Raw genomic sequence first — 26,003 nt, 5'->3', positions numbered from 1 at the left:
AAGATCATGTCAAGCTCTTTAAAGCTTCCATAAGTCATGTTTCGCTTTACTTGCTTGGGGTTCTGTTGGAGCCGATGGTATTCTGACACGTATGCACCCTTAATCAAATTCGTGAATATGATAAATATTGTGGCGTAGAGAGACTTTTGTCTCGTTTCTCTTCATGGCAGATATGATTCAGAGTCTGCTTCTCATTCACATGACTCACTTATGTGTGGGCTTTACCGCCCCATCGAACACATAACATTCACACCTCATTTTCTAACGCACGTTGCGTCTACCTGTAAATCCACCTCGAATTATTCCTTTCTCTCAGACTTCAAACCAAGTTCAAGCTCAGTCTATCATCAAATTGCCGAAGACCTTTTTGAATCTACCCCATCGATGTGTGCAGACTTTCCTGGACATGCACTAGACATGTAAAATACTGATGATCATGCCGAATCTAGTATGAGCAGTGAAAGCGGGCTGAGTTGTTCATCTAGTTCGTTGCATCATTGGAACAATCGTACACCATAAGAAGTCTGGTGAGCGCTCAACCGGCTGATATTGTAGAATTTCGGCTAGGTACGTGAACAGTGTTGACTTATATGATAGGCTGTCAACCTACACAGTAACACTGTTTATAGCACTTGCTCGTCTCATCCAGGACCGTGGTATTACTGCACGCTCAGACGATGGAGAAGAACCGATAATCGGAAAGAATCTCGATATCCAGAACAGGGACTCCCCCGATCTCCCGTTATTATTCATGTACTGGTGCGAAGTTTGCACCACTGGAGCTCTTTTCAAAGAACAAGGAGAGAGAACACCGGACGATGATATACCACAAGAATTCCGTGAAGTAAGGAGGAATGGCAAACGTGCATTGAGCTTCGCCCATTTCTCAAAGATGAGAAAGTCTGGTATTGATAGTCCTTGGATGCTGTTTAGTGGCAAGCAACTCCTCGATTTACTTTCCTTTGTGATCCAAAAACTGGACACCGGAATTCCAGAGGCTTGCGAGGAGACAGAAGGACACTGCTGTATTCCTGATATTGCGACAGAGTTGACTTCGTCCAGAAGCAAGCTTTCGCTGCTGCTCGGAATTTTTCGTGTCGGTTCAGGCAAGCAAAAAGCACATTCGGCTTGGTCACTTACAGAAAGCCCAGAGGGTATTGGAGAAGGCTAAGAAAATTGTAGACGACAGGCTTGATGATGGAGATGCGACGAAGCGTCTCAATGAAATCAAGGAAATGATCGATCCAGCTTTGGAAGAACCAGGTGTAAATTTGGTGGTCGAGTCAGGGCCAAACAGTGACGAAGACAGCCAGGACACTATAATGTTGTCTTCTCATCCGGAATCCTGATCATCAGTCTCTAGTCATAGCGTAGAAAATCCAAGACCTTCTAGAGTTTCGGTTCATAGAATGTAGTTGGTCGTAAGCGCTGTAAGTATCAGAAACATCCCTGAGTGTTTAGTGATGCAAACTGGTCAATAAGCTCGAGCTTTACAGATTGAGATCCTTTTTATGGGCCAAACATTATAATCCTACCAGTCTGCTCTGAGCACGGCTCTGCGGTCTTGGGGAAGTTGAGGCAAAGACAGGATGTTGCCAAAGCTCGCTTACCTCCTTCACAGATTGTTTTTTGGTCTCTCTGAACCCATGATTTTCGGAGAGTTCTAATTAATCGCATTGTCTCAATTGCCTAAAATGTGTTTTGAGTCAGGTGAAATTCTTTGACACACGTATTTTCAGGAGCGGCAAAGAGCTTGTTGGAGCTCCGAAGACAAGGCTCTAAAGGGAAGACTCATACTCACGTAAAAAAAGAGGTCAATCGCAATTGGAAGAGGGCGAAAAGTTCGAGTCTTAATATTGTACAGTCTATGTTGCGAAAATTCAAACAATGCAAATGTTCTCTACCCCATCAACGCCAGTGCTAATACCATAATATGCCTCCAAGAACCTTTTCCATTACCTCTACCCTCCACATTCTTGCTCAAGTCCTCACTTCGCCATAGGGTAATCTTTGCTCTGCATCTCCACATCATGCTTCTCACTGGGAACAAAAGCCATCACAATCCTCCCAATAATAGTCTTCTTGGCAAGGTTCAGTGCCATATCACCTTTCCCCTTCTTTTGCAGTGGCTGAGAGCTGTTAGAGCTGCTCGTCTGGTGCGAAGCCGTCTGACGCTCAACGTATGTTACCTTCTTCAAAGTCAAGCCTATGATTTCGAATGTAATGACGACAGGAAGTTCCATCAAGTATGCCATGCAAAGCAACACCGTCTCATTACCAGCGAGGAGGTTGAATTTCGGGTTTTGGGTGAAAGTGCTGAAGCAGGAGTAGACGAGTCGGACAAGGAGGAATGGAAGTGCGAAAGCAACAGCGTAGAGGAGCCGCTTTTCGCCGGCCTGAGCATGTGGCGTTGAGAATGAGATGGCAATCGTAAAGCTAGTAAGTGCGACGTAGGCGAGGATGAATAGAGCAGTGCCGACTTTGTTCAGAGTTTCTGGACGGTAGGCTGCTGTGCTGCCAGCGTGCAAAGCTTTGACGTAGGCATCGCTCGCATCAAGACCTCCGACGATACCGAGAATCAACCCAACCACGATGATCAGTTGAACGATCCTAAGAATCGCGGGATGAAGTCTGGTGTTGTGTGTCTCGCGGATATTTTCGAGGAGTCGTCCCAGAAGTCCCAGGGCAGCAAGCATGAGAGGTGAAAGGGCGACGTTGTTTAAGATGGCGTACCCGGTATAGAGATCTGTGTTTGTAGGATCGTTGATGGTTGCCAGCTCCATTGCTGGTCCAATAATTCGTGCGAGACAGAAGATGATGAGATACATCCAGCCAGCATTTCGGCGGAAACCATGCCTCAACGCAAGGAAAATGGCAACTGCAAGACAATAGGTGTATATTATGATTTGTCCTATGGAGACACCGTTGCGATAAGTGAGAACCATGCTGATGAAAGAGATCGCAGAACTTGTGAGATGGGGTTATTGCGCGAAGTCTGTCTTTGTGGAGAAGAATGGAGTTGTATGAATGAACAATACTTCAGCGGGGAGGAAATGATGGTTTATATATGAGAAACAGGATACTTGAATCTACTCTTCCACGCACTCGTCCTCCATTAGGTCACCAGCGCACACCCTCAAGGTGTTGTATTTAGGAGACCTCTTCGCACGCTAGGCCCAATAAAGTGGGCTTGATGTTCGCTTCGCTCAGCCTCGATGTTTATGCTGCTGACTGGCGGACTGACAGCGGAAGTCGTCGTTACACAGCCAATAGAAGATGACGCTGGTAAAAGCTTAAGCCACCCAACGCGGGAAGATTGAAGCTTGAATAATGGCTTGGCAGGGGCTCCGCCTCCTGCACAGTGTTAATCCACGTGCGAGCTCTTTTATGTTAGCTGCATGTAGTCCTGAGAGGGATGATGCAAGTGCTACAAGAATTTGACAACTTTGAGCTCACTACTTCGGGTTGAATCAAAATAGTGAGGCGTACGTTTGTTAGCTGGTTTTGTTGCCTGTATGTCAACAATACTTCGGCAGGACCGAAAGGTGATGCAGATGGAATTTCCGTGACGCGGATGGATGGCGCTGGGAGCTCCCATGGCAGAGGGAAATCCATCGCAAATTGCTAGCGAGAGGTACTTGAGACCTTGGTAAAGGGAAGCTTTCTGCGCATTCTTAAGGACGAGACGTTCAATCTATGATCCTGATGAAGTTCGGAACTTTTCCCTGGTCGGAATGATCAAGAGATACTGTAGTGCTGACTCAGCTCAGCTGCCCAGAATCATGCCTGCCATTTTGCCCCCTGACGAAACAAGCGAGCTACTCCCAAAAGGGTATACATTTCGCAAGACCCGTTGTTTCCAAGCTGCAATCTTCCCCGGACATCTCCTCGCACATACTGCACGAGAAGGTAGAAGGAGAGCAAGCAATTCCAGTGGCTCGCTCGTGGGCAAGAAAGTGGCACAGCTACAAGACACGCATGTCCTCTTTTCACCCCACAAGAGTGTAAAGGAACAGAAAGACGGCTGCCTGGAAGTTTTTTTTGTAGTGAACAGCTCTCGAGTCCTGTCATTTTGATCTTAAGAGGCCGTAGTAGTTGAGTGTGGAAAAAATCCATTCTCGAATATCATTCTGAGCACCCCCGCTATCGTTAGCTTTGGATCTGTCCATTATGGTGTACTGCGGGAAACCGTCGAAGGGGTGTGCGAACTGCAGAAAGAGAAGAATTCGAGTAAGTGGGAGTCCCCTCATATATATGTCTGCATGCGTACACGGAATGCGAGTATGTCAAGCTATTTATTGGTCCCATGCGGTGCAATTCTTCATTTGTCATCCTCTCGTTCTTCTGTCGTATCAAAATATGTTGATGATAGATAGCTTTGATAGCATCGACTAATGTGGATACCAGTGCGACCAAGCTTTGCCGTCATGCGGACAGTGTACAAAGATCAAGAAAGAATGTCCCGGCTATCGGGACATGCTAGACCTCTCTTTCAGACACGAATATAGCAGTGTAATTGAAAAGGTAAATGCAAGAAATGAACGAAAGACTGTTGAACGACAAAAACCACAGTCCACTGCATGGTACCCCAAAGACAACCCAAAGTCGAACGAGAGTGCATATGATCAACCTCCATCGCCTCCCAAAGTATTTGAATGGGATACTTTCAGTTTCAGACATGACGACTTCTCAGAAATTATGTGGAAAAATGGCTCCACCTCACCTACTAGACCCATGTCTACCTTCTCAATGTTTCCAACCATCGAGGATCGCGGAGTGGCGTTTTTCGCTGCGAACTTCGTGACACCTCCTGGCGGACCCACTCATGGCTCTTTTGTAAGTTATTAAGCGGTGATTCTACTTTCCTATAATATCTTGAGATGGTTGATGGCTTCGAAGACCAATTGAAGGGGATGTCACTAATACTTTTGTTCTTCAGACTAGTCTCTATGAGATTAAACAGTTCACAGGAAGTTTGGATGACCCCCTCGTGGCTGGTATTACCGCGACAGGTCTCGCTTGCTTCGCCAATACCACGAAGTCCGACGAGGTGATGCGGCATGCACGAAGGCAATATACCGTTGCTCTTCAGCTAATCAACAAAGCGCTCGGGTCGCCTGAAGATGCCTTAAAAGACAGTACTTTGCTTGCAGTTCTCGTTCTCGCGGTATTTGAAACGACCGCTGGATCAAAAAAGTGTATGTTTTATCGTCATGCTCTCAACAGCCACGGGACTAACCATCACTATATAGTATCCTTGAAAGAATGGAGGCATCACATGAATGGAACAGCAGCACTACTCAAACTTCGAGGCCGTCCTCAGCTGTGGACACCGATCGGATTCAAGCTCTTCATGCATGCTAGCACTCACGTAATGGTAGGCTGTCTTCATCGTGAGATCGCCATGCCACCGGAGCTCCTCGAGCTTCGGCAAGAAGCATTCCAGTGCGTCAATGAAGAACCGGTATGGCAATATCTGAAAGTAGCCGATGAGTTTACTATTTTCCGTGGTGCTGTACGGAATGGCACTCTCGCGAATCCCGAGGAAATCATCAGGGCTGCCCTGATAATAGACAGGAAATTGCATCAGATATTCACAGACGTATCACCTGGGTGGATCTACGAAACGGTTGTCTGCGAAGTCGAGCAGGATATTGTTTTCCAGAACCGGTATGATATTTACCATGACCATTGTATAGCGCAAACATGGAATGGCATGCGCACTGCTCGAATAATGCTAAACGAGACCATCTGCTTCCAACTCACGCGGCTCAGCGAGTCAACTACTGGATATGAGAGCCGGTGGGAACAGTCAACTCAGATATGCATCGAAATGAGCGACGCCATCCTCCGCAGTGTCCCACAGCACTTAGGTCACATCTCCCGTCGACCGTTCCAAGGAGATGGTACAACTTCCCATGTAACAGAGCCTTTGGAAAGGGACCCCTCGTATCCGTCACTGGGAAGCTGGTTCCTCCTGTGGCCTCTGTACATCGCAGGTACAACTCGGGTAGCCACCCCGGAAATGCGTGCCTACGCAGGGACAATACTAGAATACGTCGGCGAGACAGTAGGGATCAAGCAAGGTACCAACCTCGCGTCCTTTATAAGAGAACATGCTTTCCCGGGACATGAAGCTGCGGGAGCGGGTCTGGGAATGGCTGTTGATGAGAATGGGAAGAGGATCGGCGCCTTGAGAGTGATGATGGATCGGGAGGATGCAGAGATGGAAGAAGAGGGAAGGACGCTGGTGGATGACGGGTGGAAACAGACAGTAGATCGAGACGAAGGCTAAGGCGGAATCGAGGTTCACATCGATTGAAGAATACCCGAAGGACACCATGATGGATGATCTTCATTCGCAGGTGGGGAAAATTCGACTCTGGATATCTATCCCGCCAAGAGCTGAAAGTGATAGGTCATGAGACACCTTCATCCGGCTGCATGATAAAACGTCTGGGAAGTGATGGCAACTGGAGTATACAAGGTTGCATACAGCCGCTGAAGAGACGTGACTCGGAGTGCTAAGCGACGTGCAGCTCGACGATGTATATTTCAACATAAACACTAGGAGAACAGCTGGACCATTAGTGATCTTGAGTCGAACCAAAAATGGCCAGAGTATTGGGAGTTCTCGCTCCAAGCACACAAGGAGCTGGCCGTGAGCGACGATACTAGTGATTCAGGCTCGTGGTGAGCTGTAGAGATTTAAAAGTGATAATTGTATGAATACAGGGATCTAGAGCAAGTATAATCAAAACAAAAAGTTCCGTTTATCCATCCATCTAATGTTACATACAGCTCAAGCAGAAATCAAAATCAGGTATCCTTCGGATCTTTTGTGACTAACTTGCCCCTCTCCTCAGCGTCACTCCCATCGTCTGACCACCTATCGCCGTCTTCTCCAACTGCAAATATTGTTTCTCCGTCAAGGCTTTCTCTAGTGATCGGCTTTGGCGCATTAGCCGCTGGCGCGGGATCGTATCTGGGGCCTTCCTGCCCTGGCTGTGTTCTGTCACCCCTATGCGCAGCAGCATTTTCTGGATCCTCATCATCATCCTCCTCAGCTCCAAAGTCTGCGATCTCAAAGCCCTCATCGTCTTGAGCCAATTCGTCACTCATAGCAAACCTCCTGTTGTTTGCCGTAGGTCGCCATAGGTAAGCGATAAAAACAACGTCACCGAGATAGACAAGGTTGAGCCATCCATCCAGAATAAACCAACGGGTCTTCCAGTGAAATGGAACGAAGTCCGGGTCGGATGCCGAGGCAAAAGTGAAGGAGTTGAAGAAGAAGAATCCAAATATGACCATGATCGAGCCAAGGATTGCCCACCACAGTTTGCGGTACATTGAGAATTTTTGCGTTTGTTTGCGCTCCATGAGATCCCTCATGGTCATGTTGAGAGAGTTGAGTGTCCAAACATAGAAAGCTGTAAGAGTACCCGCCAATGGCAAAATGACGAAAAGTACAAGGGGTCCTGCTTTGGGTCAGAACTCGACATTTCAGAAGGCATTCATGATATCAAAGCAGACTTACCGGCAGTTTCGGGAGTGACCGTCAAACTGGCGATCGAGTAGATCAAACCAAATACAAAGTGGCCACCTGCGAGATACCGAACATAGATCATGGTTTTGCCTAAGCTGTGTTTGACAACACCGTATCCCATACACACAATCAGTAGAAGGAAGAATGAAAACGAGTTTCGTCCTGCATTCAAGATCGCAACTACAATCATGAGCACTTTGGAGCCTATGCTAGACCCATTGCGGTTCATGTAATCTAGGATCGTCAGTTGGCTCTGGCATGTTCGACGCAACGACTTACCATAGAACAGCCATGTCATCAACATTTCAACGATTAGAAACATGATGATTGCAGTGATATAGTTTTGCACAGGCACTGTGAGTATTGTAAGTATGTTAGCAGTGGGTTGGAAGAAGAGACTTACGTATATCATGCCTGTGCTGAGCATATAAGAACGCCCAAAAGCTGCGACATATCAGTAAACGGTGAGATATGAGAACGAGGTTCAAACATACGCCCCAATGACTGCATACACAATCGTAATTCCGCCGTAGAAAGGTAGTTTGGCAATCTGAGCAGCTGGAAGCTCTCCATAGGCATTTCGAAACTCCACTGTTGCGGTGTATTGAACATCTGCTGGAGAGAAAGCCGTGGTCCCAACACAGTAATATCCGGTCTTCTTGATTGCGTAGTTTATAGGAAGACCTGGGTCCTTCAGGTGTATCGCTTTCGTAAATAGCAAATTTTTCGAGATTTCCGTCGCGTTCTCAGCCATGATGAACTCTCCAGTCTGGTTGACATTACAAAAATTATTCTGAATCGATTCCGTATCGCAGATGTACTCCTTCTGGTGGATAGTTAGTACTCGCGTCTCCAAGTAGAAGGTCATCTTATACCGTAATTGAGTCTACTGTTGGAAAGACTCCAATCAGATCGTAGTCCTTCCATTCAAATATAACCAGAGACGTAATTGGATCCGAATCCCCTTCCGTCGTGTCCTTTATGAACTTGACAAGTATATGTGGTTCCACAGCACCTCCCCAAGCATCCCGACTGTACATTCCAGCGCACAGCTGTCTGTTCTCTTCCTTCTGATCCATCCTCATTTCCATTGCACTGGCTGCCACTGCAGACATCCCCAGCAGGCAGAGGCCATGGAGCCAGCTCCTCATCATTAAATTGAGGCCTCGAGGCTGATACTTCGGTGTTTGGGGGGTTTCAGCAGCTGGATAGTCGAATTATGATGGTATCTAAGTCGCAGATCTTACATCCATCCAGAAGTGCTCCGCGGCGTCCGGTATAGCGAGAGAGGCTCGGTGAATAGGTGCAGAGGCAAGTTTGCGAATGTTGCAGCTGTCATGTCTGAGGAAACGTAAGTCCAACGGCAGGGAAGCTAGCCCGGCCCACCAACGAGGCTTGGAGCCTTGTGCTTTTTCTCCATACAACCAACTCTCCCAAAAACCAGAATAAAGCCAAAATATGGAGGACCCAAGCAGCAAAATTGCCACGAATGGCGCAAGTACCATCTGCAAAAGATGCAACGAGGAACCTGCAACCCAGCAAATTCGATCGGAGAGAGTGTGCGGGTAGGTTTCCCACTAGCATGTTTAAGACTCATTTTGACCTGGATCCAGCAAATGTTTTACGCAGTACGTCGCAACGAAGGCGATCAAGCGTATGGAAACATACCGGATGAGAGGCTCTACGATCACACCCAGAAAGCTTCTGTTTCCTCTCTCCTTCGGTCCGTCCTCTGCGGCACTGTTACAAATTTTGGACCAACATCTTCAGGGTCAATTCGACCGGATGAATCGAGCTGCGTACGAACTACATGTGGTTCATATCGATCTATACTTAGAGGCTGCGGATCGAGAAGACTCAGCCAAACTGCTGGAGAAGTACAAGGCTCGTTTCCCAAGACACGCGTACTCTTCGTCTGGTCTGGAGGACGCGCTTCTACTGGACAACATAGATTGGAAAGCGTTAGGACTTCCTATCCCCACCGAACAGGAATCTCAAAGGCCTGGAACAGAGAGATTGCAAGCGCTTGTTGGCTCCATGCCTTCAGCGACCTCACGGAAGGATATTGCTACGACTTTACTTACTCGACTCCTAGTGGATGTTGCAAAGAGAAATGGTTGCGAATGCATTTTGTTTGGAGATTCTACTACAAGACTCGCCGAGAAGACGCTTACCGAGACCGCAAAGGGCCGTGGCTTCTCACTACCGTGGCAAGTGTCTGATGGCATGTCTTCTTATGGCGTTGGATTCAACTATCCCTTACGAGATCTTCTCAAGAAAGAGCTCGTGAATTTCTCTTCACTCACAACTCCCCCACTTGCGGATCTGATCATTTGTCAGAATGCGTCTTCTCACATATCTGCTTCTTCAAAGTTGACCACCATTGACGATCTAATGGTCCAGTATTTCGAGTCGGTGGAAGAGAATTATCCCAGCATTGTAGCCAATGTGGTACGGACATCTAGCAAGCTCAAGCCAATGAGCGGCGATGCTACGACGGCCTGCGGTCTTTGTAGACTGCCTGTCTCGGAAGGCACTGATGGGATCTATGGCTGGGGTGGTGATCAGAACTCAGATTCACGGCCGATCAAGCTGGAAAGTGATCATGGTATTCTATGCTACGGTTGTTCTAGATCTATCAATGGCTGAACGCGCGACGCTTTCTAGAAACCATCCAAACAGGTCTATTCAAAAGACCTTGGCCACTTGCAAGGACCCGAACTCCCGGAGATGCATGCAGATACAATATATACAGGATGGCAAGTTTAAAGAGCTTCCAACTGCTTTTTCTGGATGTACTATTCAAACTTGGTTCGTTTCCTCGATTGCAGGGAGGATCTTGTTCTCGAATTTCCGCATCAGCTTGTTGGTTTGCTCCGCCAGACTGAGGGTCAGGATAGTATGGGGTAATATTCTTGCCAGATGGGGCAGAAACCCTTTATAGATGGCGAGTATGCCCTCGGTCTTCACCGTCTTCGCTAGACAATCAAATACACCTTGGTATAGATTGCCGTTCTGGTTGTACATGCGAGACATGATGGTGTCTTTCCTGATGTCAGCAAAATCATCACTCTAAGTTGTGAGTCCACATACCAGGTGGATGCATCACGCAGCAAACCACAAATCCACTCGCAGTACTGCTTGCCAAATGCAGTGCAGGGCCTTCCTCCATCCCCAAATGTTTGACCAGCCGCCTCTTCGCAAAAAAGTATGTTGGCAACTGGACCGAGCTTCCGAAGCCGGTCCTCACCATAGCAGCTCCAACCCCTCGGTACAGCCCAGTGATCCCTTCGCCTTTATAAATCTGCCTCATACCATCCACGGCATTTTTGTAGCTGTGTTGTGTGCCCACTGGCGCAAAAGGCGAGAAACTCTGCAATCTCGTCTTGACCAAGAAGAATGGGCTCCCCGCCGCCGCGCCCAAGATTCCAGATGACGCGCCAGAGAAGATGTTGACCCCTAGACTTTGTGTCTTCGGATCCGTGTAGATGGCAGTCGTTATTGTATTTCGTATCGGTTCGTAAAACCCCAACCGACAACCGTTGAGGATCATCTGGTAGATGTACGCAGCTCCAATTCCCCGGTATATGCCCCGAAGCCCCTCATTCCGGACGATGACTGTGACGCCATGGAAAGGCCCTTTGTACAAGCGCGGTTGCAAAGCCTTCTCTTGTAGTTCTCCTTGCAGTTGCATGCTTTGCGCCTATAGTCAGCATAGTTCTTGAGGCCTGAAGGTGGGAGGGCTTACCGGATCTTCACCGTTTCAAAGGGATGAGTCGCTGTGACTGCTCCGCAAGCTGCTATGCCACCAGCAACGAAGGCCCTGTATACATTAGCATGTACGCATTCACCTACAGCTCGAGACCGTACCCTAAAGTTGTAGCCATGTCTGGCTCCTTCCTTCTGCCCTCAGAAGGGTTCTTGACAAAGTTAATTGAGCTACTACCATGAACTTCCAGGTTAAGTATGAAGAAGAAAAGGAAGCAAGTTGCCGGCTTATGTGTACCCAGAAGATGCGCTACGTGTATTCCTGGAAATTTGACTGTGTCGCCGGCGCAACAATTGCTTGACAGTGGCTCGGATCGGGTATAAAGTTGACAAACTCTCAGGACTTTTTTTGGTGGTTATGCTGCAGGTTGACTGGGCTTGTTTGCGAGGTCGGAACGCTGAAGCGCCCTCAGGGTTCGGCTTAATATCCAGCCAATCGGAAGGAGCATGATAGATGTCTTGGCGGATAGACCACTTGCAAAGTTGCAAGGCTCGATGTTCTCGCTTAGCCTTTACTTCTGGCTTGACCTGATTCAAGAGACAATACTAACTCACAAATACGCAATGTTAATAGGAGGACGACGTTATTGAGTTGGAAGCTGATCATAAGTCTTATAGACATGTTGTACCCCAAACCTTAAAGTTCTTTATCCTCAATTACGCCACAATCTAACCACATATCGAAACTGCGATCTCAGGAATCTTTCAACATGTCGACGACTCCAATGGCGCTCGATTCCCCTATGGGCAACGGCCTCACTGGCAAGCTCAATGGCGTTCAACCAACTGCCGTGCTCTCTGAAGTGATCTCTTTGTATCGGCCAACCAAAGTAATGCCCTAATATATCAGTCTTAAGAATATGCTGACACTGATAGCACTTTCGACGCGAGAAAAGCCCATCACAGCCAACCTCCATCGTCGCGCTCGACTTCGACGATGAAGGGGCTTATCTCCTCACCTCTGAATGTGATCACACTATGCAGATGTATAGTGTGAAAGAAGGCAAGCACCACAAGCCTCTTCTCAGTCACAAGTACGGAGTCAGCCATGCGATGTTCAGTCACGCACAGGGATGCATTATTCACGCAAGTACCAAGATCAACAGTAAGCTGCTTCAATCACAATTTGTTTAACCATTACTCATACCAAAGAAAGATACCATTCGTTACCTCTCAACCCACGACAATTCGTACATGCGGTACTTCGAAGGCCATGAAGACACCGTCACGTGCCTCTCCCTCCATCCAGGACAGGACAACTTCCTCTCCTGCAGCGAAGACAACACCCTCCGCATCTGGGACTCCTCCACCAAGAACGCCTGCGGTAAGCTAAATCTCAACGGCGCGTATCTCTCCGCCTGGGACCCCTCCGGCAACGTCTTCGCCGTCGCCTCTCCAACAGCATCTTCTGTCCTCCTCTACGACTTCAGGAACTACGACAAAGCACCATTCTCCACTTTCGACATGCTTCCTCATTCTCAGGAAATGCCAAAATTAACCAGCAAAGGCTGGAATAAACTCGAGTTCTCCAACGACGGCAAGCACATCCTCCTTGGCACGACAGGCCAGGGTCATTTCCTACTTGACGCCTTCGACGGCCATCTGAAAGCATCTCTGCGTCGAGAGCGTGGAGGCGTTAAGCGTCTTTGCGGCGGCGATCATAATACCGAGGGGATCAGCTCATCTTCTAGCGAGTATCTGTACCCGTCTTCTGGAGATGCCTGTTTCACTCCTGATGGCCGGTATGTGATTAGCGGCTCGAAAGGACAGAATGTCCTCGTTTGGGATACACTTTCTGGGGCGTCGGAGAGATTCCTTGCGCCTGTTCATGAGTTGGAGTATACGGGTGACTCGGCGGTCATTGCATTTAATCCGCGCTATAACTTCTTTGCTACGGCGGACAAGGAGGTTGTGTTCTGGGTTCCGGACCAGACTTTGGCGTAGATGGGTGGATGATGGATATGATTTGGCACGAGAGAGGATCATGGAAGAGTTGGAGGATTCTGCCTTTGCAAGCTGATGGCTTTTTACTTCATGGCTGGATACCCTAAAAGTGGTTTGAGGCATGGACGAACGTGGCGTTCCTGGCGTTGGCGGTAGAGCAGGCTGCTTGTAACCAGTGCCAGCGTATGAAGCTCCTTGGGCTTGAGAAATGCAGTATTGCCAGGCTCTTTGTACTAGATCCATTCGAGATGGATTGTGGCGAGCTATTCGGGCCAGATAAAGAGGGGAAACAGAGATTACAAATGCAAAGTCTCTTCGTCACCTAATTCCTCACTCTGAGCAATTTGGCAATTTGACTTGAGGTCGGCGCAAGAGACACTCATGTATCATGACACTTAATAGTATCAATGGCCACCATTCTGATGCACCGGGTGGCTTAGAAATGGCTTTATTTGCTTTAATGATTGTCTATGTGGTTGGTTTAATTAATAGATCAGGAGCTCGGCTTTCTTAAAGCATCTACTGAGTGTTCCGAACTTCGGTGAAGGCAAGGAAGGCATCTCTAAGTAAGCTAGAACGAGCCTTGTGGAGCCATAAGTCCAAAGTATATGATCTCAGATAGCATCTCCATTACTAGACATAAACTCGCTGCCCTCTTTCTCCGAATACCCTCTCCGCTGTTTCTCTTTCCCCACCAATGACCTCGACGAAGGCGAGAGCCACACATCAGGGCCTAGTGTCTTGTCATCTGTACGGTTCGCTTCGATCACGAACTCCATTCCTTTAGCCACACTTGCGTTACTACTTAGTGTAGTCAAATCATTCGCCCAGGCATACAAGAAGACAGATGCGTTGATCGGAGTAAGAATCTTGGCGACTTTCTCAGCCACAGGAGGCAGATTTGTCATGATTTCAGGAATGTCTACGTCCACGACTTGGATTGGCAGTGCCCATTCCTGAGGGACTGTATAGTCTGTCAGGGCCTGAAACTCCGCGAGAAGTTCTTCTCTGCTGCGAGGCGAGTCGAGATTCAGTAGGAGATCTGCCCGTTTCTTCTCATTCTCTGTACCGATCGTCTCAACAATCTCCTGCATTCTGACCGCAGCGTGACGTGTGCAGACCATCGCTTTAGAGCCACAAGCTGGCCATAGACTGCTCGGTAAGAGCTGGTCTTCCGCTTCCATTTCGATCTGGCGTGAGATAGCTTTATTGTGCCAGTCTTCTGACTCAACTCTCCCGTGAGATAAATCGCTTGCAAAGGCGAGCAGAATGGTACAATCCACATTCAGGACGTCGGAGAAACTTCCGAATCTCTCGGCGGCCATATTTCGGATAGCCTCAGAAAGTGGAGGTGGCTCAGTAATCATCTCTGATGTCTGAACGACGACGCCCAGATCTCTGATTTTACTCAGGATTTGGCCCACTTCTTTCGCATCCGGAGCTGCTTTGATTCGAGGCAAGATCAGCACAATTTTTGGATGTCGATTTCTGACGACATTTGCTTTCGAGGCTTTGATGAGAGCTTCCACCTGTTTCAGCAGACCTTCCGGCTCATCATCGTCATCTATAGGATCGAGGCCATCATCGCTCTCCTCGTCGGAGTCGACCCAGCCGGCTTTGGCCAAGTCCCATATGATTCGTTTCTCAGTGACTGAAGATACTTTGATCCATTGGAGACCATCTTGGCAAACGACATCAACAAGAGCATGTTTCTTTTTCCGTGTGGAAGTCTCTGCCACAGTACGTGGCTTATCGTCTTTGCTGGCGGGCCAATAAAACTTTTTGCCCAGTGCTATCACGCTTGTACATGTTTTGGCTGTGGACCAGACGGATGAGTAGAATAACAGGTTCGAGGATCGCAGGCCGTGTTTGGTTTTCGGTACGTCGGGATCTGCTTCTGCAAGCTATGCGCTTGTTAACCCGATGCTTGTTGTCCATTCAGATATCTCTCTCTTCATACCTTGTTCAAGCACCTCAACTCTGCGTGTATGTTGTTCTTGAAGATTTTGATCTCAACTTTTGTTTCCTTCTTCAATTCTCGGAGATGTGTTTGAAACTGCTTTAATTCTTCGAGCAGCGTTTGACATCTTCTCTGCATATCAAATGCCAATTCTTTCGTACCATCTGTGACCTCAATATCGAGGTCTGCCATCTTCTCGTCCAATTCACTAGTCTGAGGGGTATCAGCCTCGTGGGACTGCGCATCAGAGCTACCATCTTGTATTGAGGTATCTGTGGAGGCCATTGTGGATGTATGGTATGGAAGAAGCGTTACTGAGAAACGCTTCTTTCTATGCTATTGATCCATAAAAGGGGAGGTGAGTTAACTTTCTTGAAGGTCGCCTGTGTTGGGTCTTTTCGATTCTATTGAGTCAGTCTTGCATCGCTCACGCCGTCAAACCCCGCCAAAGTCTACCCTGTAGCGGCTTACATAATCAGTCATATGCGGATTCAGGAACCAGAACTCTTTGAACTTACCATTACCGCTGAATAAATGTGCATTGGTGGGTACTATAATGGCCCTGAGCAAACAGTCCTATGAATTTCCACGGTAGTCAATGTGATCAAGAAGAAATGCCAAGATAACCCCCCAGTATTGTAATTCAAATAGCGGATTAACTTGATGATTAGAGAATGGAATACAGTTTAATCCTACTTATGCAAGACCCTATTTGTTTAGGTTGTCTATCATCTACTTGGAAGGTCTTGTACTTTAGCAGATAATGTAAAGTCTCGTCTGAAATCATACTGAACGTAAACTCACGCCTCGCTTGACCAACGCCAACGCCAAGCTTTAGCCTCGCAGCTCCCCCACCAAACAACTCTAAATCCCAGGTGCAGCCTTCACATCACGAAGCTCTCCACACAACTTCGCAACGACCTCCGCTCCTCCACACTCCAGCCAGATTCCGGCAATCCAACCGCCACAATGCCATACCTCGACACAGCCCAGCAATGGCTCACACAATCATCTCTCCTGCTAAAAGCACGACCTGCGACTGTATATCTCCCTACCTCCCCGCCCTACCTCCCCGCCCTCTCAAGAACTAAGAGCTAATACACTCCAGACACGCATAACAAGCAAGTACACCATCTCACTCCCCTCCTCCACATCCTCAACACAAATACCCACCACAGCCTCAGCATCCAAACCCACGCCCGACCAGCCCGCCGCCCGCGCAACCCTAACCCTCAAAACGTACGATCCTCAAAGCGGCACCACGCTCAAATACAGCACGAATAAGGGCGCGGAAGTCAGTAGATTGATTCAGATTCTGGGGCGGCTGGCGAGGGGTATGGCGGGACTGGAGGAGAAGGAAGAGGAGGAAGTGAAGGAGGAGAAAGATGAGGGTGTGCCGGTTGCTGTGGGCGGAGGTGGTGCGAATGGGAACGGGAATGGGAAGGGTGGTGTACAGACTGGTCAGGGACAGCAGCAGCAACAGCAGCAGAGTGGGAAGGGCAAGGGCAAGAAGAAGGGGAAGAAATGAGGTGACGGTGATCTAGAGCTGGCTGAGATAGGTCGTTACCTTGCAATTGGAGATGCAGGAATTCGGAGGTGGTAACTGAATGGAAAGTGCTACCAATCCAGAGAATATGAGATGGGACATTGCTGGAGAGTCTCGATGGCACCTCGAGATGTGCATAACATGGCGTTCTGGTACTGGCCGGCATAGCATAGCATCTTTGAGAGAATGAACAGAAACAAGATCACAATGAGAATTGCCGCGTCACAGTTCAAAGCTTGGAGATTGTGTAGTGTTTAGACTTTTCATTCCTACTCGTCGTCCTGGTATCCTATCCTTCCTTATCCTGCCCATCCTTCCCCATCATCCCTCATCTCATCCATGATCCTTATCCAAACTCCACTAACGCCATCAATAAAAGTGTGTATATCCGCAACCAAGAGCAACACGTCTGCACCCGGCGACCGCGCCATCTATGCAAAAAACCCGTGAGAAGAGAAGAGTATGCAATGCACCCCATGTACAGAAAATGGAAAACGCCGATAGAACCCAATATTACAGATGCATGTAGACATCTAGAAGTCCTCATCGAAGTTGAAGTCACCACCGTTTTCTGCCTTGGCTTCGGTCTGTGCCTCAGTGTCCTCGTGCTTCTTTTGTGTGCCGGCCATAACACCAGCCTTTTGATAGTCACCGACACGCTTCTCGAAGAAGTTGGTCTTTCCGGCGAGAGAGATATTCTCCATGAAGTCGAAGGGGTTGGCCGACTTGTAGTACTTCTCGTTACCGAGAGCAACAAGGAGACGATCAGCGACGAACTCGATGTATTGCTTCATCAAGGCAGAGTTCATGCCGAGAAGAGCGCAAGGAAGAGCCTCAGTAAGGAACTCTTGCTCGATCTCAACAGCCTCGGTAATGACGTCTTGAACCGCTTGCTTGCTTGGGCGGTGATTCAAGTGGGAGAAGAGCAGACAGGCAAAGTCGGTATGGAGACCCTCGTCACGGGAGATGAGCTCATTGGAGAAAGTCAGACCAGCCATAAGACCACGCTTCTTCAACCAGAAGATCGATGCGAATGAACCAGAGAAGAAAATACCCTCAACAGCGGCGAATGCGACAAGACGTTGAGCAAAAGTAGAGTCCTTGTCTTGAATCCATCGAACAGCCCAATCGGCCTTCTTCTTGATGCAGGGAACTAAAGCGTGTTAGATTGTGGATGTAGAATGATGACGCGTTGTAACTTACTCGTCTCAATGGCATTGAAGAGATGTGTGCGTTGGGCCTGCTCCTTGATATATGTGTCGATCAAAAGCGAGTATGTCTCAGAGTGGATGTTCTCCATCATGATTTGGAAGCCATAGAAGCACCGGGCCTCTGGAACTTGGACTTCACCACTAAAGCGCTCGAGGAGGTTCTCGTTGACAATTCCGTCCGATGCAGCGAAAAATGCAAGGACATGGGACACAAAGTATCGCTCGTCGTCATTGAGTCTGTTATTCCAGTCGTGAAGATCCTTGGACAGATCGATCTCTTCAGCGGTCCAGAATGAAGCCTCTGCCTTCTTGTACATCTGCCAGATCTATTGTGAAAGATCATTAGCTATGCTCAAACCACCTAACGCGTGAGTTGACGCGTCGACGCGACTAACCTCGTGGTATTTAATGGGGAAGAGCACGAATCGTTGTGCGTTCTCGCGGAGGAGTGGCTCATCAGCTTCCTCTGGCTTGAAGCCTTTCGCAACCATCGCTTGGATCTCTGCCTTCTTGACATCCTCGACGACAGGCTTCTTGACCTCCACATCTTCGAAGACGGGCGCGTCGGTGTTGAGGGGCTCGTTCTCCTTGTTGGCAGCTCCGAAGTTGAGCTTCTTCGCAGGCGAGTCACCCATCTTGAGGGATTCGATGCCAGAGGCAGCCTATAGTAAACTTGAGTTAGCAATTGGGTTGACGCGACGAGGAGGGTGGGAGTGGCAAGGGCGGGCAGGCATACAGTCTTTGAAGGAGTGACTTGGGAAGTCATGTTGTTGCGTAGATATTAGAAGGTATTGAGTAGTCGGTATGAAGGTAATTGGAAGAAGTAGTCGAAGTAGAGAGGCTGTTGGTGTTTAGCAAGATGAGAGCAAGGAGGATGGAGCGAAAGCCCTTTAGTAGTTTTTGAACCGACGCGACAGGCGACCACGTGACGAAAATAGAAACTGACGCGAATCCTTGTACTCACGAGAAAATGGCATGGCTGGGAGACATTGGCCACTCATACCCCGGCATCTAATCTTGCTCGGCCTTTGCCTGCTTTATCAGATCTTAATCCTGGTTAATTTGAGGCAGGAATCTGCTGAGCTTGAGAAGAATGAGGAATGGTTTTGTTTTGGTGGATAGCTGTAGCCATGCTAATCAGGTTTGGTCTACTATGGGTGGACGACGAAATGGAATAAGACAAGATCGAATCTCGTAGCTCAAAAATCGTTTGATCTCGAAATTGAGTGCCGTCTGCCTAGAGCATGACACTTTCAATGGGCTGTTCATTCGACGCAAACGCTGCTACACGGACCTGGTGCTTCGGGCGGTTCTCCACAGCTTGGATGACCCCAGTCTCATGTATAATAACTGACGCGTTTTGGTGGCAGTACCCATTTTTCAACATCTTTACTTCCTTTCGGAACGCGATCACCATTAAGGTTAAAAATTCTGCAAGACTGGGAACATTTATTCCGTAAATATGATTTCATTATATCTGCCAGGTATTATCAAACGAAATACCAGAAAGTCGCTACAAAAACGATGCTGAAAGTACAAACGCGTAGCATTGCTGCATGAACATCTCAACCAAAACACTCATGGTCTATTCTTCTGCAAGGTCGATTGGTTTTTGCGAGGTTCATCGTACTCATTCCTCCTCAAGTCCTGTCCACGTTCTGGATCAGCAACTCTCTGTTTTTTGTTGCCGAACCATCCGCCGCGGCTTTGCTCCTCTGGCACTCTGCTGGTCTGTGCATGGTGTTCACCATTTCTTTGTGTGCCTTGTCGAGTAGGTGGCTGAGTAGCATAATGTGGAGGAGGGTCTTCGTTGTTTATTTCCGAGTCGAAAACATCGGGATCCGTAGGGTCGATTACAGGTGAGTTGTGACCAGCAGCCTTCAGTGCTTTCTGTCCCTTCTCTCGCAAGTGATTCTCGAGAACGACGGCGTTCTTGGTATTGGCGCGGAACAGAGCATCTGCAATGTCGCCTAAGAACGGGACAAGTCCAACCGCGAAGTCGATGACGATATTGAACATCATCTTCGACTTGACATCTGCTGGAAGACCCCCTTCAACCTTTGTGCATGAACGATAGACCATCATGGCCATGAAAGCATCGATGACGTCTCCAACTCTGGAGGTTTACTTAATTAGCTGTGCTACAATGCTCACGCGAATCGTAACTTACCCAGGTATTATGCCAATAACAGAACTCCAACCGAATCTGATACCCATGCAATTGAAAAGACTCATATCCAAGCGATAGGCCCGACGCTTAACCTTCGTGAGAACCTTTGCATCGTGGGCAGAGATCCCAGGAGGAAGAGCCTTGCGTCTCTTCTTGGTCTTCGAAGATGGTCTCCCATCGAGCCTTGTTGCTGGCACTGTCTCAAAATATGGATCCTAAACGAATTGTTAGCTAGGGTCCGTCATACGAAAGTATCGTCGTGGAGCGGAAAGGCTTCAAGAGGTTGACGTGTGGTGCAGCGTTGACTAAGGAGTTAATACTTACATCTTTACCGAAGTTATTTTCTAGAGTCTCCCCCAAAATCTTCTTGCTGATGATCTTTGCGATGAAACTTGCCATGGTTGCGGATTGTGTGGTGGGTGTTGTTGTTATTGAACGGGTTGGGAAGTGCGAAAGTCGTCCTTTATAGATGATCTCACGACAGAGCAATTCCAAACAGGTCAAACAGGGGCAGTCTTAGGCTTTTGCTTGCTTGGTTGGATCGCCGTCTGGGAATTCAGCGTGACTGGTATGCGTTGCTCAGTGTGTTGACTGTTGAAACGTTGTCGCGCGTACTATTTCGGGGAAAGGACTAATAAGCGCGGAGGACAATGAAGGTCGATAATCTGGTCAAGAGGGGCCCCCGTTCTTTATGGGAATTTTCCAGCTTGGGAATTTTGACTAGTTACCACGATTTGATTCAAAGCTTGCTTGAGCTACGGTAGATCAAAGCCACTGATAGTCAGTGGTGCATTTCACATTCAAGTTTTTGCGGCATTGTCTATGAGGCCCTGCCACAACACGTCATTTTGCTCCCTGGTGCAGCAACTTGGCATGAGAATCAGAGCCAGCGGAGTCGAGCCAGCCGCTTTAGCTCGGCATGGGGTGAGTGGCTGTGCTGGGCTGTGGCTGGTGCTGGTGCTGCCGAAGCATCGTAATCGTACCGGCACTTTGACCTTCACTTCACCTGCTGGTTAGGATACCACTGACTGACTCGGCTCAACCCAACCTCTTTCATTCTCTTACCCAACCCCAACCACTTCAGACCATCCCTTGGTTTCCGATCAGCTACAGTACGACTGTTCTCACCGTCTTTTGGCACTCTTCTTAATTCATCTCTGTCTTGCGCCCCACGGATTTGCCACATCTGTTCTGGGCCTCGGAAAGTCCTCGAGTTTCAGCTTCAGCTTCCTTTGCCGCCTCACTGGCCTGACTGCGCGTCTACCTGCCCGCGCCAGAACAACTACCCGAGTCGTGGATATGCTGAGAAGATCAAAACACCATGAACGAAAGAAGAATGCAACTGGACGATTGTAAGTTCCTTTTATCAAACAGCTATCAAGGTCGTCAAACCAAACTCGGCCTCTTGTTTTTATCTTCTATACAGCTCTACAATTCCAGCCTTGTCCAGTCTGAGATGTTAGAACTAACAATACTTCCCCAGGGCTGGACGATCTCTGCGCCCGGTTCATTTTGAATCTTCCATTAGCTGATCTCGGGTCGATCGAGCGAATATGCTTTCAAGTCGAAGAAGCACAATGGTTCTACGAGGACTTTATCCGGCCCCTCGACCCTGCCCTGCCTTCCATGAACCTTCGAAATTTCTCTGAACTCATATTTGCACATTGCCCCATACTCTCGGACTTCTCTAAAGGAAAGCATATGGCTGCTTTTGAGCAGTTCATGATGTACAAGAAACGAGTTCCTGTTCGCGGTGCCATAATGCTGAATGAGGCCATGGATGCGGCGGTTCTGGTCAAAGGCTGGAAGAAGGGTGCCAACTGGAGTTTCCCAAGAGGTAAAATCAACAAGGACGAAGACGACTTAGATTGTGCGGTCCGTGAAGTCTACGAAGAGACTGGATACCATCTTGGCGATGCCGGCCTTGTCCCCCAAGACCGGAGAGTAAAAAAGATTGAGGTCAACATGCGTGATCAACAGGTTCACTTGTTTGTTTTTCGAAACGTGCCTATGGATACACATTTTGCGCCACGAACGCGCAAGGAAATTAGCAAAATCGATTGGTGGCTCCTCTCTGATCTTCCTGCGTTCCGAAAGAAAGGCCAAGAACAGCATGAGCCTAGCCAGAGTGCCAGTAAATTCTATATGGTAGCTCCATTCCTAGTACCTCTTCGGAAGTGGGTATTGGAAGAGAAGAAGAGGGACGCAAAGAGACTCTCTAGCAACCAGTATCTCTCAGCGGGAGGCATTAGCAACGATGAAATGTTTACAGAAGACGACCCAGGAGCGGAATCGGCTGGGCCAGCACAGCGTCGAGGAGATCTTAATCATGGTATTCCGGATCGTGGCAGTCTAGAAGATGCGAGCGCAGCTCTCAATCGTCTCCTACAGATTCAACAGCCGCCACAAGAGTTACAAGCTGGCCCGACTTCCATGGCTCCTCCTGGTAACAAAGTAGGTGAGGCACTGCTAGCTATACTGCACAGTCATCCGGCACCTTCGAATCAATCACTCCCTCAGAATGCTCCACCTCACACACCACTTGACCATACACTTGGGCAACCTCAAATGCCACCAACCCCTCAACATTTTCCACCTAGACCATTTGTTGCTCACAACAAGATGCCACCTCCACCCGTGTTTCAGCCCACAACTTTCTCATACCAACAACCACAGCAACAAGTACATCACCAACAGCGACAGCAGGGACCTCCACATCAACAGCCATATCAGCAAGCACCTGCACATGCTCAATACCCACAGCATATGTACCAAGGAAACCAGCAACAACAACCACCAGCGCCTAGACGGAACGAGAATCCTCACAGCCATCAATCTCAGCATCTGATTCACCCGCAACCATTGCCTCCACATGTGCAGAGAGCTGTATTTACAGGCGGCCCTGTCCATGCCCCAATGGTTCCTCCACCACAGCAGACACAGCAGCCGCAGGTAAATCCATCAATCTCCATTGCTGCTACCAATCCGCAATTTCCTGGACTGCATTCAACAATGGTTCCCCCAGAGCCAAAGCAAACACCACCAAAGCTCACCAGTCATTCTCTCGCTCTTCTGAATGCCTTCAAGAGTCGAGATCAAGCCGTGGGTGAAACTCCTACTGGTAACGATCTCCCATTACCTCAGTTCGAGCAAGATTCTGTCCAAAATCACAAACATTTGCCCCAGGAACTTCCCGCGGATCCCTCTCAACAGCAAAGAGAGCCTCATCCCCAGAGTGCACAGAATTCAACTGGCAACATGGTAGCACCCCCTCCAGCATTAGCTGGAAGACAACCTATCAGTGAAACTCAACGTTCCACATTGCTTGGTCTATTCAAAAGTCCTACGATACCTGCAGCAATTCCAGCAAGACCACTTGCTGCGACAGCCCTTCCTCCGAGTGGAACTCCCTCGGCTGTTGAGCTGTCAGCGGTTGAACCTCTTTCTACAAACGCCGCATCAACATCGGCCCTTCTCAACGATAAACGAACTCCAGATCATGCTGCAAATATCGGTACCAAGATCCATCAGCCCGCAGGTGCTCAGTTACCCTTTCGGCCAGTTGGTATCTTGGCTCGTCCTGCAGAATCAAATGAGAAGGAGGTTTCCTCACGGAACGGCCCCACGCACAAAGTCCGATCCAGTGGGAAGAAACATGCAACTCCGCGTTCGAACGACCTAGAGCCGGTGCAGCACATTGAGAAGCCTTTCCAACCCCAAATCTTGAAGCGGCCTCAACCTGGGATGTCTATGTCTCCTGAAGGAATCACTCCCACACAATCGAGCTTCCCAGTGTCCACTCAGCCTCCACGAAACTCAGTCGATCATACACAAAATTTGCTTTCTATGTTCCGCAAGGGTCCTGCAGCCGGAACTTCATTTACGCAAGGTCCAACTGGAGAGCCTCTAATATCACTGCCACCTTCGGATCCGCCATTTGGCATATCTGCAAGATCCAGAGTCGGGAGTCTTGCATCTACTGAAGGAGGCCCCCGTCGTGGAAGCCAGACTCCAATTTCTCCTGCTGACAAGGGGTTCCTATTGAGCTACTTGGACGCAGTAGCGAACGGTGCTCAGCGTTAATCTGATGTATCAAAGGGTTTAACAATGGCGTATCAGCGATGGAGTTCAGAGCTTTGAAGGAATAGATGCATTTTTAGCGTGTATGGTTATGCGCAGCGACGGATATATGCATTCGAAGGTTATTTGCTTCTATGACAGTGATAGCACAGTTTGTAGGACTGCCTAGCATGGCGAATTAGCTACCCACATATGCTCTTGAAGCATCAAAGAATTTACAGCGCAAAGCTTTGCTTTGAAATGCACACTTCTTTAAGACGCATTCGTGAAGCCCTCAACAGGTGTAATTGCCGCAGAGTTTCTTTTTTCCCCATCGTCGTTATCCTTTCTAGCCCATATTACGACCTTGCTCTACGAGCGAATCTTGGCAAGGCTGAGAAATCGTCAGCCGCGGGAAGTTTCCGCCTCGAGCTTCAATCCCCATCTCTCCGAGCTCCAATTCTCTAACAAACACCAAACCGGTCAGAATGAAGTCTCCTATTCGAGTTCCCCGGCTCTCCTCTCAATCGCCATATATCTGCAACACTTGTCTCTCTCGCGTCCTCCCCACCGCTAGACTCGCCACCCACCGCTTTTCCTCCAGCTCCAGCAATCCTCCTTCCCCTCCCTCATCAGCCTACGCATACCTCCCCTCACGTCGCCTGATAGCTCTCACTGGCCCGGACTCAACCCACTACCTCCAAGGTGTCATATCCGCGAACGTTTCACCCTCCCCTCCACGCACAAGCGGTGGTTTCTACGCTGCCTTTCTGAATGCCGCTGGCCGTCTCCTCAACGATGTCTTCATCTACCCATACACCGAGCCTGGTAAAGAAGCCGGGAAAGGTGAAGGCTGGTTGATTGAGGTGGATGCGAAGGAGGCTGTGGTGCTGGCGAAGCATATTAAGAGGTACAAGTTGAGGGCGAAGTTTGATGTTAGGGTTTTGGATGTTGGAGAGAGGGGTGTGTGGAGTGTGTGGGAGGAGGGGGGCAAAGATGGGTGGACGATGCATTCTTTGGGTGGAGAGGAGTCAGAATCTGGTACGGCTCCAACATTGAGTTCAGTGGGAGGGAAGGAGGGAGTTATCTCCTGTCCTGATAAACGTGCGCCGGGCATGGGACGACGTCTTCTCCTCCCTGGCGGCTCGAAGCCAGAGGTCGACGTTCAGGAGACAACCGAGGATGTCTACCGAGTCAGAAGATATCTCAAGGGTGTAGCTGAGGGACAGGATGAGCTAGTCAGAGAACAGGCGTTGCCGCAGGAGAGTAATGTTGATTTCATGGGTGGTATCGATTACAAGAAGGGTTGTTACGTTGGGCAGGAGTTGACAATCCGGACGCATCATAGGGGTGTTGTTCGCAAGAGGATTTTGCCTGTTATACTGTATGGGATGGAAGAGAGTGAGCCGACTACCCTGGAATATCATGCTGAGAAGGTTCTGGGTGCGGAGGGTATCCCAAGAGAGACAGGCATTGCGAGATTCGAGAAGAGGGGGAGAAGTGCGGGCAAGTTTCTAGCCGGTGTAGGAAATGTTGGACTGGGACTTTGTAGGCTGGAGACTATGACAGATGTGCAGGTTCAGGGCGAGGCAGGTGGGTACAAAGTGGGTGATGAGTTCAAGGTCGAGTGGGAGGGAGAGAGTGGTGAGGTACAGAACTTGAAGATTAAGGCGTTTGTGCCGCCGTGGCATTTGAAGCAATAGAAACGAGGTGTGTATGATACCGATGAGAGCAGGCATGTACATGACCAGAATGAACAATTGTAGAATATGAAAACTCCATTTCAATGTATCTAGATT

The 26,003-nt window shown here is 48.7% G+C and overlaps 13 protein-coding genes across 13 annotated transcripts; 7 read left to right on the top strand and 6 right to left on the bottom strand.

The window, feature by feature from the left end:
* Window positions 1-751: 751 nt before the first annotated feature.
* ONS95_000552 (uncharacterized protein) lies at window positions 752-1,171 on the top strand (the record flags this gene model as incomplete). The annotated part of the gene is made up of 1 exon (XM_058493710.1): window positions 752-1,171. The coding sequence occupies one exon, from the start codon at window positions 752-754 to the stop codon at window positions 1,169-1,171; it is 420 nt and encodes a 139-aa protein (XP_058363911.1).
* A 663-nt stretch (window positions 1,172-1,834) lies between these two features.
* On the bottom strand, window positions 1,835-3,693 carry ONS95_000551 (uncharacterized protein). The gene is made up of 2 exons (XM_058493709.1): window positions 3,490-3,693; window positions 1,835-3,380 (listed from the first exon to the last, which is right to left on the bottom strand). The coding sequence occupies exon 2, from the start codon at window positions 2,943-2,945 to the stop codon at window positions 1,989-1,991; it is 957 nt and encodes a 318-aa protein (XP_058363910.1). The 5' UTR covers window positions 2,946-3,380; window positions 3,490-3,693; the 3' UTR covers window positions 1,835-1,988.
* Window positions 3,694-3,864: 171 nt separating this feature from the next.
* On the top strand, window positions 3,865-6,535 carry ONS95_000550 (uncharacterized protein). The gene is made up of 4 exons (XM_058493708.1): window positions 3,865-4,230; window positions 4,408-4,836; window positions 4,940-6,365; window positions 6,419-6,535. Exons 1-3 carry the CDS (start codon window positions 4,171-4,173, stop codon window positions 6,293-6,295), a joined length of 1,845 nt encoding a protein of 614 aa, XP_058363909.1. The 5' UTR covers window positions 3,865-4,170; the 3' UTR covers window positions 6,296-6,365; window positions 6,419-6,535.
* A 284-nt stretch (window positions 6,536-6,819) lies between these two features.
* Window positions 6,820-8,637, bottom strand: ONS95_000549 (uncharacterized protein; the record flags this gene model as incomplete). Its single annotated transcript, XM_058493707.1, has 6 exons — window positions 6,820-7,478; window positions 7,538-7,780; window positions 7,826-7,900; window positions 7,950-7,990; window positions 8,041-8,372; window positions 8,422-8,637. The coding sequence occupies 6 exons, from the start codon at window positions 8,635-8,637 to the stop codon at window positions 6,820-6,822; spliced, it is 1,566 nt and encodes a 521-aa protein (XP_058363908.1).
* A 367-nt stretch (window positions 8,638-9,004) lies between these two features.
* NCS2 (cytoplasmic tRNA 2-thiolation protein 2) lies at window positions 9,005-10,195 on the top strand (the record flags this gene model as incomplete). Its single annotated transcript, XM_058493706.1, has 2 exons — window positions 9,005-9,111; window positions 9,160-10,195. 2 exons carry the CDS (start codon window positions 9,005-9,007, stop codon window positions 10,193-10,195), a joined length of 1,143 nt encoding a protein of 380 aa, XP_058363907.1.
* A 153-nt stretch (window positions 10,196-10,348) lies between these two features.
* On the bottom strand, window positions 10,349-11,433 carry OAC1_1 (Mitochondrial oxaloacetate carrier protein; the record flags this gene model as incomplete). The annotated part of the gene is made up of 4 exons (XM_058493705.1): window positions 10,349-10,590; window positions 10,640-11,241; window positions 11,295-11,369; window positions 11,417-11,433. The coding sequence occupies 4 exons, from the start codon at window positions 11,431-11,433 to the stop codon at window positions 10,349-10,351; spliced, it is 936 nt and encodes a 311-aa protein (XP_058363906.1).
* Window positions 11,434-12,024: 591 nt separating this feature from the next.
* On the top strand, window positions 12,025-13,258 carry SWD2 (member of Set1p complex, histone methyl transferase; the record flags this gene model as incomplete). Its single annotated transcript, XM_058493704.1, has 3 exons — window positions 12,025-12,144; window positions 12,191-12,419; window positions 12,471-13,258. The coding sequence occupies 3 exons, from the start codon at window positions 12,025-12,027 to the stop codon at window positions 13,256-13,258; spliced, it is 1,137 nt and encodes a 378-aa protein (XP_058363905.1).
* A 614-nt stretch (window positions 13,259-13,872) lies between these two features.
* Window positions 13,873-15,994, bottom strand: ONS95_000545 (uncharacterized protein; the record flags this gene model as incomplete). Its single annotated transcript, XM_058493703.1, has 3 exons — window positions 15,737-15,994; window positions 15,219-15,684; window positions 13,873-15,162 (listed from the first exon to the last, which is right to left on the bottom strand). Exons 2-3 carry the CDS (start codon window positions 15,501-15,503, stop codon window positions 13,873-13,875), a joined length of 1,575 nt encoding a protein of 524 aa, XP_058363904.1. The 5' UTR covers window positions 15,504-15,684; window positions 15,737-15,994.
* Window positions 15,995-16,017: 23 nt separating this feature from the next.
* ONS95_000544 (uncharacterized protein) lies at window positions 16,018-16,988 on the top strand. Its single transcript, XM_058493702.1, has 2 exons — window positions 16,018-16,259; window positions 16,327-16,988. Exons 1-2 carry the CDS (start codon window positions 16,188-16,190, stop codon window positions 16,744-16,746), a joined length of 492 nt encoding a protein of 163 aa, XP_058363903.1. The 5' UTR covers window positions 16,018-16,187; the 3' UTR covers window positions 16,747-16,988.
* A 309-nt stretch (window positions 16,989-17,297) lies between these two features.
* Window positions 17,298-18,741, bottom strand: RNR2 (Ribonucleotide-diphosphate reductase (RNR), small subunit; the record flags this gene model as incomplete). The annotated part of the gene is made up of 4 exons (XM_058493701.1): window positions 17,298-17,917; window positions 17,968-18,301; window positions 18,371-18,637; window positions 18,712-18,741. The coding sequence occupies 4 exons, from the start codon at window positions 18,739-18,741 to the stop codon at window positions 17,298-17,300; spliced, it is 1,251 nt and encodes a 416-aa protein (XP_058363902.1).
* An 812-nt stretch (window positions 18,742-19,553) lies between these two features.
* Window positions 19,554-20,544, bottom strand: ONS95_000542 (uncharacterized protein; the record flags this gene model as incomplete). Its single annotated transcript, XM_058493700.1, has 3 exons — window positions 19,554-20,091; window positions 20,146-20,360; window positions 20,470-20,544. The coding sequence occupies 3 exons, from the start codon at window positions 20,542-20,544 to the stop codon at window positions 19,554-19,556; spliced, it is 828 nt and encodes a 275-aa protein (XP_058363901.1).
* A 922-nt stretch (window positions 20,545-21,466) lies between these two features.
* Window positions 21,467-24,228, top strand: DCP2 (mRNA-decapping enzyme subunit 2; the record flags this gene model as incomplete). Its single annotated transcript, XM_058493699.1, has 2 exons — window positions 21,467-21,497; window positions 21,629-24,228. 2 exons carry the CDS (start codon window positions 21,467-21,469, stop codon window positions 24,226-24,228), a joined length of 2,631 nt encoding a protein of 876 aa, XP_058363900.1.
* A 464-nt stretch (window positions 24,229-24,692) lies between these two features.
* Window positions 24,693-25,907, top strand: CAF17 (ccr4 associated factor; the record flags this gene model as incomplete). Its single annotated transcript, XM_058493698.1, has 1 exon — window positions 24,693-25,907. The coding sequence occupies one exon, from the start codon at window positions 24,693-24,695 to the stop codon at window positions 25,905-25,907; it is 1,215 nt and encodes a 404-aa protein (XP_058363899.1).
* Window positions 25,908-26,003: the final 96 nt, after the last annotated feature.

Source organism: Cadophora gregata (assembly GCF_030347475.1).
Source record: "Cadophora gregata isolate MNR1 chromosome Unknown scaffold_1, whole genome shotgun sequence".
Lineage (NCBI taxonomy): Eukaryota > Fungi > Ascomycota > Leotiomycetes > Helotiales > Ploettnerulaceae > Cadophora > Cadophora gregata.
The sequence above is the reverse complement of the archived record's forward strand: the minus strand, read 5'-3'. Positions and strand labels throughout refer to the sequence as shown.

Bases quoted from the DNA above. Each gene is read 5' to 3' on its own strand.
- ONS95_000551 (XM_058493709.1), bottom strand. From the start codon at position 2,945: ATGGTTCTCACTTATCGCAACGGTGTCTCCATAGGACAAATCATAATA.
- ONS95_000550 (XM_058493708.1), top strand. From the start codon at position 4,171: ATGGTGTACTGCGGGAAACCGTCGAAGGGGTGTGCGAACTGCAGAAAG. The intron at 4,231-4,407 runs GTAAGTGGGAGT...TGTGGATACCAG, and splicing joins GCAGAAAGAGAAGAATTCGA to TGCGACCAAGCTTTGCCGTC. The intron at 4,837-4,939 runs GTAAGTTATTAA...TTTGTTCTTCAG, and splicing joins GACCCACTCATGGCTCTTTT to ACTAGTCTCTATGAGATTAA.
- ONS95_000544 (XM_058493702.1), top strand. From the start codon at position 16,188: ATGCCATACCTCGACACAGCCCAGCAATGGCTCACACAATCATCTCTC. The intron at 16,260-16,326 runs GTATATCTCCCT...AATACACTCCAG, and splicing joins TAAAAGCACGACCTGCGACT to ACACGCATAACAAGCAAGTA.